The sequence below is a fragment of the Dermacentor silvarum genome, chromosome 1, assembly GCF_013339745.2.
Source record: "Dermacentor silvarum isolate Dsil-2018 chromosome 1, BIME_Dsil_1.4, whole genome shotgun sequence".
Classification (NCBI taxonomy): Eukaryota; Metazoa; Arthropoda; class Arachnida; order Ixodida; family Ixodidae; genus Dermacentor; species Dermacentor silvarum.
In genome coordinates, this window is record NC_051154.1 from 295,499,359 (window position 1) to 295,511,852 (window position 12,494).

The following is a 12,494-nucleotide window of genomic DNA, read 5'->3' on the forward strand; positions in this document are numbered from 1 at the left end:
GTTGTGTATACAAGCAGTGAACTTTGTTTCCAGCGACTCTTTTTTCCATTTAGCGAGTTGTATCTTCGCATTTCTAATGTATATCTTGCAGAACTCTTACTTTTATGTGACTGCCACAGATACGAAGATGAGAGGATTGCCCTTCGGACGGCTTTGGGGCACTTAGACGACAGGCCTTTTACGGAGGAAAAGATCTAGAGCGCGTGGCCTCGTGCGTTTGCTATGTGCAGGGCTACAAAGGCGCTGCTGTGCTTTTTGAAGTGCGCAAGCCTGTATGACCGCCTGTGACGAAACTCAGCGATGAACGCTTAACTGTAAATGTGCAACGTGTGAACTGTGAACTTCTCTCTTCCTTCTTTTTCAATCCCTTCTCCCCCTTCCCCAGTGCAGGGTAGCCTACCGGGCTCAGCATGGTTAACCTCCCTGCCTTTCCCTTATCACTTCTCTCTCTCTCTCTCTCCTACTTTTTATTTGTACTCACTGTTGCGAGTATAATCTCGGTGTTATTACAGTACACGACCGGTAACAGCTGCTCCTGCGCAATCTATTGCAACGAGGGACAGCATCATTGAGGTTTTTTCCTGGTCGTTGCATATGTGCAAAAATGTAAACAAGGTTCTTGAATGACGAAGATTCATCAAAATATTTGTCCTGAACTTATTCATTTCATGGCCTTTACGTTCTTCATATCAGCTGTATACACTGCTTTGCTGGTTTCGAACTGATATAGTTCTAATGTCCGCGTGATATTTTCTTTCCTTATTAAATAGAAAAAAAAACGCGGCCGCATTGATATCAGTTACTTCTGCCAGAATTTTTAGGACATAGGAATATATTCTTTTATGAAAAAATACTTATTTTACTTGACAGTGCGTAGCGTTCAATAATTCGTTTGCAGCATCTAATATACAATGGCATTGGCAATGCAGTTATTATTCATGTATTTGATCCCTCGACAACTTCTATAAGGAGGAGGCCGCGCTGCAACCTGAGCCCCCCCCCCCCCCCCCCCCCCCCCGAACAAAATTTCTGGCTACGCCACTGTGCGCTTTATAAGGTGAGTGAGTGATTTATTTTGATGGCATAGCACATGTTGACAACTATTTAGTCGCTGGCTTCTACGCAAGCAATGAAGTGTTCACTGATCAAAGGATCATAACCCCAGAGGATATTAAAAGCGCTTCAGCAATGGGCTCAGTTTCGGTCTGCTTTCTGCTTTGTGCAGCACACTGCTATTGCAATGGCAATGCCCGAAGAAAAAATTATGGTTGCTGCTGTCCGCAGGGTCAAACGGGTGAAAAAGCGTCATCGAGGTAATAAGAGGCTACGCCAAAATAAGAAGTTGCTTCTTAAGACTCCGCATTCGGTCGATCAAGACTCATCGTAATATTTAATGGCTCGAAAGAAGACAGCTCATTTGTTAGAGCAGACCGAGGCCTTAAATGCCGCCGTGCCAAACCGCACGAGACCTGAAATCTGTAAGCCTCGAACGACGCCTGCTACAATATTTCCGGGGACCAGGGAACACCCCACGTCACCTTATCGTTTAACAAAGCATTGCCTAAGAATCTGGAAGTCAAAAGCTCTGTCGAGACCGTCCTCAGAAACTCTCTCGAGCCTGTGGTGACTCTATACAGAGTCAGCTCGTTTTCACTTGACGAATTCAGCAAAAACTTACTTCATAGAGGGCCTCGATGACAGCCGTTTGTATGAATAGCCACCTGGAGTAGGGACGTATTATTAATACAAATTTCGGGGGAGAGGGGGGCGGTGGGGGGATATTGCAACTACACGAGGCGGCTGTCAGCACTTTTTGCCAGTTGCAGTTAATTTCAACCGAAATTGTTAAACCTGAGCACTTTTAGATTCCGCAAGACATTTTTACTCCCCGTCTGGGACAAACTGTGTCAATTAACTCCAGGACGTGACAAGTTAACGCTTGATGCGAGGTCTATGGTTAACATGACTGATGTTACTGGACCGTGCTTTTAGGATCGTCAAAGATATAAAAATAGTGGGTCGGTCTGAATTAACGAAGCTGTTCCTTCGTAACTGCGTGTCATTGACCGGCTGCTTCGCTAACATTTAGGGGTGTACGAATATTCGAAACTCGAATAATGTCCGCCTCTTGGAAAAATCCAGCTCAAGGACAAGAAGTATGCTATCTGCCACAGGCGATTTTGCAAAATTCCATAATACTTAAAAATCATTGCCCCGTATATATACTTATACATACATATATATATATATATATATATATATATATATATATATGTTAATTTATCGCGGTAGAGGCAGATAAATTTTCGAGTTAATTTTATGTTTGTCTTCAGGAAAACGTTACAGCTGAACGCTCGAGAAAGGATAGCGTCAGTGTTTTTTTTTTTTCGCAGAAATATATAGATAGTTCGCGTGAGTTTCCGGTAAACTAAGACTTTCTCTTCGGGTTTCGCGAGTTCTGAAAATAACGCTGTATCAGCTTAGATACTGATTATTCTGCAGTCTACTTCAGCTGATTTTAGAAATCGCAGGATGGTTGTTCCCGCACGCACGTAGAGAGTACCGCGCCTTAGAAACCGGCGGCGCGGATCGCTTTTAGTAATGGTATACTCTACAGATTTCTTTTCTCTTATTATTTAAGGGTATGTCTAAGGCTGTGCGTGCCTCGCACGTGTATCTAGAAGACGGCAGCATTTGAGTTTCATTTAGTGCGTGGAAGTACTTATAAATAAGCGCGAATCTTCTTGTAGTCTTGAACGCGCAATTTGCACAAGTTTGTTGTTTTTGTTTCTTTAATGCGTGAGTCGCACGCAAGAGTTTTGACCGCAAAATGAGAGCGAATCTGCTAATACATACGTGAAGTCAAGGAGGCTCTCAGTGGCACTATTACGTGCGTTAACAACAGATGTAGAGTACGAACATATGACATTTCAATTATCAATTATTTAGGGTCATTCTGCAGTTGGAGGATTTTGGTGTTGTATGCATAGACGTGTAGTGTTCGGTTATATTATTTTTTATTGCCCGAAAATGCCACTAGTGTAAGTGAATATTATGTTCTAATATTCTGAAAGTGGCGGGCAGCGTCACGGAGCGGCACAGTTTCGACTCATCGACACGCCGATTAACGGGCTCCAAAAACGTCGTGGTCTCACGGTGCGGCATATAGTTTCGAGATAGCGACACGCCGATTCATCATCATCAGCCTATATTTCTGTCCACTACAGGACGAAGGCCTCTCCCTGTGATTTCCAATTACCCCTGTCTTGCGCTAGCTGATTCCAGCTGCGTCGGCAAATTTCCTAACTTCATCACCCCACCTAGGTTTGCTGTCCTCGACTGCGCTTCCTTCTCTAGGTAACCATTCTGTAACTCTAATGGTCCACCGGTTATCCATCCTAAGCATTACATGGACGGCCCAGCTTGATTTCTTCCGTTTAATGTCAACTAGAATATCGGTCATCCCCGTTTGTTCTCTGATCCACACCGCTCTCTTCCTGTCTTAACGTTAGGCCTAACATTTTTCGTTCCATCGCCCTTTGTGCCATAGGCGCCGCTTACGGGGGCGCCTATGGGGCACTCGGAGAGGGCTCGTATGGGGCTCGTATGGGGCATTCGGAGGGGGCTCGAGCCCCCTCCGGAATTTTCCCGGGGGGGCACCCCCCCCCCCGGCGATTCGTAGCCTAATCCCCCCCCCCCCGCCCCTAAAGTGCCATTACCGGAGTTATGTTACTCGCTTAACTTGAGGATTATTTTGCGTTGCCTCTACCTTTTCACTTTTGTTATGGCTACAAGCTTACATCATCATTGTTGGTGCGGACGTGCACGGCTTTTACTTTATACTTTCGCTTTATTGCGGCAAATCCTGACAATAGGCGGACAAGTGCATTAGAAACACCAGCGGCGGCTACCTCATCCGTGTTTCCTCACTTCAACGTTTCTTTTTTTTTATTTCCGCTGAGAACACCATGCACATACACAATATGTTTAAATATATACAGAGGGAAAAGTTTATTATACATTTAAAGAGAAGGAGGTAGCCAACTAACTGGATAGCCTATGCCTAGAGAATGAATATGTTGGTGTCTGTTCACTTTACTTCAAATTACTTAGCTTCTTTTTTGCCCCTGAAAAAAACCTGCAGACTTCAGGGACCCCTTCGGCAGAGTCTTCTATCAACGGCGTGTGAAAAGCACGTGAGTGACACGTGTCTCAATACTGATTCTCTTCCCAGTAGGCAATGCTAACGACTGGCGCCAAAAAAGAAAAACAAAGCTCTTCTAATTATTTCCAGCATTTACGCATTAGAGATGGAAACATCGTCTCTTGCATGCACAGGCAATAAATACGGGGTGTTTCAGCAAACACTTCCAAGAAATTTTCAAAGGTTTCCTGTAGCAGATAGCACAATTCTAGTTCATGAGCTAGTCTACTCGAAGCGGACATTACTTCACAACAAATTGAAATGCATAATCGACTAATTAACAAAAATTCATCAATTAGGTTTTTAACATATTAACTTATGGTCCATGCCGAAATTTACAAATTCTAGCCGTGGGGTTCGCAAGGCGGATGCACCAGGAACTAATTCTCAGGATGGCACTAGTTTCTAGATATTAATTCCCAAACATTGCGGAGAAATGTATTGGCGTTACAGTTACTTTTGTGCTTACCCGCCGTGGTTGCTTAGTGGCTGTTGTGATGGACTGCTAAGCATGAGGTCGCGGGGTCAAATCACGGCCACGGCGGCTGCATTTCGATGGGGGCGAAATGCTAGAACACCGGTATACCTAAATTTAAGTGCTCGTTAAAGAACCCCAGGTGGTCTAAATCTTTCCAGAGTCCCCCACTACGGCGTGCCTCAGAATCAGATCGTGGTTTCGGCACGTAAAACTGCATAATTTATATATCCATTCATACTTTTCTGCTTCGGTGCAAAAAACGACGTTTTGTTAAGAAAGTGACCAGCACGCCAATGCCATTCTCCACAAAGTTAGAGAATTAATACCTCCACACAAATTCCAAGTGGATCCGAGCTCCACGGCTAGAATTTGTAAATTTCAACATGATAAGGTAATTAGCTAAAACCTTAAGTGGTTAATTTTGTTAATTAGCGGAATATGCATTTCAATTTTTTGCGCAAGTAATGTCCACCTCTTCGAGTAGACTAGCTCATGAACTAGAATTGTGCTATCTGCCGCAGGCAACTTTAAAAAATTTTTGAAAGTGTTTGCTGAAGCACCTTGTATATAGAATTCACTCAGTAACCGAAATGATGCTAAGCCAGATTCACCCGAAATCAGCATAAATAGAAGTATAGAAGTAAAACGCAGCAGCGCTTATACTCGGACTTTAAGTACTAAAAAAAGAGTGCAGTTTGACCGGGAAGACGAAGGAGTATTAGTGATAGCGAAGTAGAAGACAATTACACGAAGGAAGATTCTTACCGTGTAAATCCGTGGAAGGATCACACCCCTGTAAGGACCACACCCCCAACTTGACAGCCAATATTAAAGAAAAGGGCATCCAACCGAGATGCAATCGCTTACCGTGCTCTGGTTCTGATCTGGCTCAAAAGCGAATTGTCGCGCGCACTGTACTTTCGCGCGTCGCTACTGGATGTTGAGAGGAGGCGATGGCGGAGATTTAAGGCGGATTTCATATTCGTAGTTGGAAAAATGAGGTCAAATGGCCCGGTCCCATGAAAGGCCCGTCAAAATCGCGACAGAAAAGTGCGGCCCCTACACGAGTCTATACGTTGTAGTGACCATATAAATTGTAGTAAACATTCACCTAAAATTAAAATAGCAAGCATAGTGTAATGCAGGGACCATGTAAACCTGCAAATGCCTCACTAGATGACCTCGAGCGCTGAGCTTTCAGATCGCAAGCATTATGTAGAACGCCGGCAGCGGAGCCGAACGGTTCGTACGGCCGCGCGATTCACCGCAACTCCGAAAATGAGATTCATCATCATTATATGCTTATTTTTATGTCCACTACAGACGGACTCTGACAGTGATCTGTAATTGCCTCTGCCTCTTAACTCTGCAACACTAGGGGCGCGGAAAAACAGCCCGGCAAGGAAAACAGCGCGCATGAAGTTGGAAGCCATCCGTGCTCGCCCTTTATCATTGCACCCACCAATGATTACCAACAATTAGATATGCCACGCGGGCCGCATACGCGTCAGCCGTGCACAGTCATTCACAGCTACGGCCGGGCTAGAAGAGAAGACGCGGGCTGTCCTTCGCATTTGCGTTTGATTACGTGACCTACAACTAACCCGAATATTGAGAGCGTGGGAAGATAATGTCCATCAATCCGCCATCCTTCTCGGTTCACTGTTACGTGCTTTTTCCCGTGCCCACAGGGTATGGGTCACTAATTTACTGGCTTTTGGATTTAATACGGCACATCATGGCGACGACAACGTCCAAAAATTTGCCTGGAGTGTCGATATAATGGCTTTCGCCAAAAGCGAGAAATAAAATATTGTTAGCAAAGGGTACATATATTTATATATATATGTACCCTTTATACACCCTGTACATATATATATATATATATATATATATATATATATATATATATATATATATATATACAGGGTGTTTTACCGAACACTTCAAATTTTTTTAAAGGTTGCCTGTGGCAGATAGCACAATTCTGGTTAAGGAGCTGGTCTACTCGAAGAGGCGGACATTACTTGCGGAAGAAATTGAAATGTATAATCGACTAATTAACAAAAATTCACTAATTAAGTTTTAACTAATTATCTGATGGCCCATATTGCAATTTACAAATTGTTGCCATAGAGTTCGCAAGGCGGATCCACTTGGAACGAATTCTCGGGATGACACCAGTTTCGAGATATTATTCCCAAACTTTGCGGTGAAATGCATTGGCGTTCCAGTTACTTTTGTGCTTCAATGCATAAGGCGACGTTTTGTAAAGCAAGTAAGTGGAACGTCAATACATTTCTGCGCAAAGTTCGGGAATTAGTATCTCGAAACTGGTGTCATCCCGAGAATTCGTTCCAAGTGGCTCCGCCTTGCGAACTCCACGGCTACAATTTGGAAGGTGCAATATGGACCATCAGATAATTAGTTCAAAACAGAATTAGTGAATTTTGGTTAATTAGTCGATTATGCATTTCCAGTTTTTGTGAAAGTAATGTCCGCCTCTTCGAGTAGACCAGCTCATCAACTAGGATTGTGCTATCCGCCACAGGCAGCCGTTAAGAATTTATGAAAGTGTTCGCTGAAACACCTGGTGTATATATATACATGGGCAGGTTTCGGAAAGCTAGTCAAGCCCCAGTCCCCCCCCCCCCCCCCCCGGAAAAGGGAACACGTTCCGCCTATGCTTTGTGCGGTCCTTAGCTTGTTCTCCAGCATCTTTGTTAACCTCCAAGTTTCTGCTCCATATGTTAGTATTTCTTTTCAATGACAGTGGTAAGCTCCGAGTCAGGATTTGGCAATGCCTTCCGTTTGCACTCCAACCCAATTTTATTCTTCTGTAAATTTCTTTCTCATGATCAGGGTCCCCTGTGAGTAATTCACCTAGATAAATTACTCACAGGGAACCCTCTCATGAAACTTGGAGGTTAACAAAGAAACTCGAGAATAAGGACTGAACAAAGAGCGATGGAATGAAAACTGTTAGGCCTAACGTTAAGAGAAAGCAAGAAAGCGGTGTGGATCAGAGAAAAAACGCGGATAACTGATATTCTAGTTGACATTAAACGAAAAAAAAATGAGCTGGGCAGGCCATATAATGCGTAGGATGGATAACCGGTGGACCATTAGAGTTACAGAATGAGTACATAGGAAAGGAAAGCGCAGTCGAGGACGGCAGAAAATTAGGTAGTGTGGTGAAATATGTCAATTTGCAGGCGAAAGTTAGAATAAGCTAGCGCATGACAGGAGTAATTGGAGATCACAGGGAGAGGCCTTCGTCCTGCAGTGGACATGAATATAGGCTGATGATGAATATTCGAAACTCGAATAACGAATCGAATGGTGTCCTATTCGATTCGGTCTTGGAATTGAATAGTCACTATTACTAAATACGAATATATATCGATAACTTTTCTAGTATTTTAAAACGCCAGCTGCGCCCAAATAAATATAAAATTGGAGCAAAAGTAAGGTAAATTTTCACCCCCGCAGGCATAGTATAGACACAAAACATGAGAACTTGCGTAGCAAAGCAGGCTACGTTACCGAGGTTGCCATGCTTTACCGGCTGTACAGCGATCATTCGCGCTCTCTAAATAGTCATATGCATGTGAAGAAACTACTGGTTTGCTGCTAATGCTCCATTTATATTTTGATAAACACATAATAATGTACTATGTAATGGCCGCAACTTGCTAACTTTAGGAATACTGGGATGTGAACATCATTTCATAATAACTAATAATGGCTGTTCATTATTCTAAAACTATTCAAAAAGTATTCGATATTCGATACCATTCGCTTCTGGCACTGTTCGATTCGTATTAAATTCAGTGCCAAAATCATTATTCTCACTTTCGTACTAATATTAGCTGGCTATCACAGTTGAAGTACCATATTGCTCATGGCCTTTCTATCGTACAAACTGCTTGGGAAAAGCAACTGGGCCTTGATCTTTCGTTGAGAAGTACGTGAAGATGGAATGACGTCTGCAGTGCTGAACGCTTTGTTTCACATTCCTATTATAGTGACTAAAGTGACTAAACAGAGTTCTGTAAGCATAAAGAATTAAGCACTTCATTCCGACGCTAGCATTTATTGGCTTCGGTACTGGCTAAAACATATGTTGGCTCGGGAGGTTCACCCCAGCTGTCGCAATCCTCCTTTTCGTACTCATATAAATTATATATAGGAGTTTTGCAGGTCGCAAACAAAATATACATGCAGTGTCTGTACTTGTTCGGGGATTCAAGTGTCGTATTGACAACCCACAATGCGCAGCGAGGTCTTTCTGGAAGTGAAAAACAAAAAAGTTTTTAGAAGCGTCTCAAGAGAGTTTACCAATAAGGCGGAAACAGCGCTTCAATTTGTCCAACGTTCCCTCATGCGGCACCCAATTCATTCGCGGATAGGAATGAATGCTTAGATGCCCGTTCACAATTGTATTGCAAGGGGTTAGTGATGGTTAGATTAGTACTTGGGCGAAGCACTGGTTGCGATAGCAAATTATTAGACAGCTATACGTAATAAGGTTATTCGTTCTATCACTGCATAAACTGCTTTAACGATCGCTTACTAACGAAATTAACCACCACGTCGTCACGCGTGCACAGGCAAACACGAACACATCTCACTCGATGACCGCGGGCACTTGCTGTCAGAACGCTGACATGATGAGGAGCGGCGCGCAAATTCCCCTTCGTGTTGCGTTTCGCTTCAACGCGAACTAGGCGCGCGAGAACACAGCGCACACGAAGCCATCAGCTATATCAGGTCAGCTAGCCTTCGAACCCCGCGGAGATTGCCTGCAAGATATATGACGCGAGCGGCCGCGCTCATCCGCAGCAGCTGAAGTAGGAGAGGAGATGCGCACTAACCTACCCCCTCCTTGCTAACTGCACTAACCTCCCCACTCCTCCCCTTGCGCGCTCGAGAAGACGGCATGCACCCTCCCCGCCGTCCCCCCTTGCGAGCGCGAGCATACACCGCCAAATAAAGGCACCATCCTTATCGGCTCACGACGCCAACTAGTTCTTTGAGATGATCGCCGCGTGCCGATGTTGATATTTTCCATACTATGGCACATACCGACAACGGGGGATTTACAAGCGACCGGTACATTTAAAAGAAATAAATTAAGAAATACCAGCCAATATAAAATTTGTCACATAGCACGCGTGCGCGAAAGCACATGCGCACGACAGTCTTCTTTACGCCAAGGTTCCAGGAATGAAATTGACAAATTTATCGCATTTCATTAACAGCTTCACGAAAGTTTGGCTTCACATAGATTTCAACATGTGCGTTGTATCTGCAGAAGTTTTTTTCATCGCTGAAGTAGCTATTCATAAGACTACACGCGCTTTATGCTACGGTCTATGGACCATGCATTTAATCATTAATTGCGTGGAAAATGCGGCGTTAACAGTTTACTCGAGAGATGGCCGCAGTGTCACTCTCGTAAATGTTCTTATACACTTTCTGGCAATGAAATTTGTGCAATTAGCGGGACTCACTATCTTCAAGGAAGAGTTGCGGATAATAACAATTTGTACACAAGTGAAGAAGTGAACATGTTGAAAGTGGTCGACAAAATGATTCTGTGTGAGTCGGTTGAATACGTTTCGCCAAGCACGACGATAAATTTCGACAGCCTTATGGCAGCAGAAAATTCAGCTTGAAGTGCAGCGGCCGCGCTTCGCAAGGAAACGATTGCTGCGCGCTGTATATGGGGGATTTTCCTTCCTTTTTCCAGCACATGCCTCCAGGATTGCTTGGTTGCAAGCAGCATGAACTCGAACTTACGACGAGCATAATCAAGTTAATCCACTGCTCGCCTGCCTTCCCTGTGAGCAGTACATACTTGCTGCCAGTGTACTCGAGCAAATAAAGAGCACCTCAACCTGAGTTGTGACCGCTGCGATATGGTGCTTTATTTCATGTGGTTTAAGCTAGTTTTTGCAGCGAAAGCTGGGTGCTGCTTGTTTACGTGTGCTACTAATGGCGAGTTTCGTTCACATGAGGGTGACAGTCACGTCGTAATGTATAGTTGGAAGCCTCCAGGCATCATATGGTGGCTGGGAAAAGGCAATGTGTAATCTTTGTTTGATGTATTCGCATGACAAGTCGGCTAGTCACGTTCTACGCGAACCACAGTATATAACAGGCGTGCGGCAGTGGCGAAAAATGCTTCGGTTAAGGCAGTTTCTGTAATATAAACGATGCCACAAAGGTTGGAAAAGCGCTGTGTTTGCGAGCTGGCGTATTGATGTCTGGGTGCCCCTTACTATTTGCGGCCGCATCAAAGATTAAAACACCTAAGCATTTATTTAACAACGAATTCAACTTCGGATACAGACATAAAATAAACAACAAATAAGACATTTAAGAAACCAGGATTACTTGAGTAAAACATGAAGCAGCCTGAAGTTTTACTCAAGATAAACCAACTCGCCCAAATCAAGTTGTTGTTACAAAAGTAATTAGAAGCCGTTTGTATCCAGCGAACACGAAGCGTCACCATGACACATCTCTCATTAGGTCTCTGTTAAAAGATACGTCCATAATATGACATAGAAATATCATTACTTTACAGAACCGTATCAAGTCAGTATGAAATAAGGCGGTAAGGATCTCAGTTTCTTCATATTCACCCTATGTGAGCCTCTAATTGTTAAAATGCACCAGAACGTTCTCGACCTTGAAACTCGATGCAAGTCTTTGTTGCCATTAACATTCTTTCATTCGTTATGTTATGGTGAGACAACATTTGGATCAAATCGCGTTACGACATGACACAACATTTTCCACAGTGCAATCAAGAACACAAAGTGCAAACTATATTGGCGTGGACGTTAAAATATCTGTGATCATTCTCACTATATACATCAACTTATAGAACGCTTTACGAAGAAATATTATGGCTTACAATCAATGAAGCGGTATTTTTCAAAGGGAACTCTTCGCACCTTTTACATGAATAAGCGCTCTGCTTTTTAACGTCTTTTGAATTATTCTTGAAACTTCTATAACCTTTTCTTTCGTGACTCCTGGTTTACTTATGTACATTTTGAACAACTCGTTGGTTAATTTGTTATGCAGGGTTTTTTGGCGAAAAAGCAACCGAGGCTATGGTGTGCCACCCACAAGATAATAATGTATGGTTGGCTTTCCTTTATATAATACAGTATTTACTCTTTATGTGATTTAAATCCTTCTTTTCCTTTTGTTTATTGACGGATTGACTTTTATTTATTTATTTCATTTTTTACACAAAAGTTTGCAAACACTGAGTGGACCCATAGCCCAAGGCTAGTTTAGTTTCACACTAATTTCGTTCGTGTTTCTCTGTCCTCTCCCACCCCCTCATCGATATGTAATGCTCTCCTAAGCCTTTAGAGCAGACGAATAAATAAATAAATAAATAAATAAATAAATAAATAAATAAATAAATAAATAAATAAATAAATAAATAAATAAATAAATAAATAAATAAATAAATAAATAAATAAATAAATAAATAAAATTTGAAGCGCTCCCATACCGGGAACAGGGGTGCACGCGAAGCTTGTCCAACCCTAGGGGAGGGGTTGTATAGTTTTTTGAGCGTTTGAGACACATTAAAGTGTTGTCGTTGTGCTTCGGCGATGGCAGCGCTAGCCTGAAGATCGGCCCGTCGTTGTCGTTTCGCTTCGACTTCAGCTTGCCGAAGCTCTGGATTCGCCCGGCGAACACGAGCACGTTCACCGGCCCGCTGGCGCTGCCGTTCCTTCAACGCAGCCTGCTGTTCGGCAGAAGGAACCAAACGCGGCC

The 12,494-nt window shown here is 43.2% G+C and overlaps 1 protein-coding gene across 4 annotated transcripts in view; it reads right to left on the minus strand.

Annotated features, from left to right (window-relative positions):
• LOC119452947 (uncharacterized) overlaps positions 1-12,494 on the minus strand; it is an 87,233-nt gene that overhangs the window by 32,729 nt on the left and 42,010 nt on the right. For 2 of the 4 annotated variants that reach the window (XM_049660375.1, XM_049660373.1), the window contains one exon: positions 8,769-8,973. The exons of the other annotated variants lie outside the window; for them this stretch is intronic. In XM_049660375.1, the coding sequence (XP_049516332.1) occupies positions 8,771-8,973 (203 nt within the window). In that variant the 3' untranslated portion in view covers positions 8,769-8,770. Of the gene's footprint in view, positions 1-8,768; positions 8,974-12,494 lie in introns of those variants that run through there. 4 annotated transcript variants of the gene reach the window in all.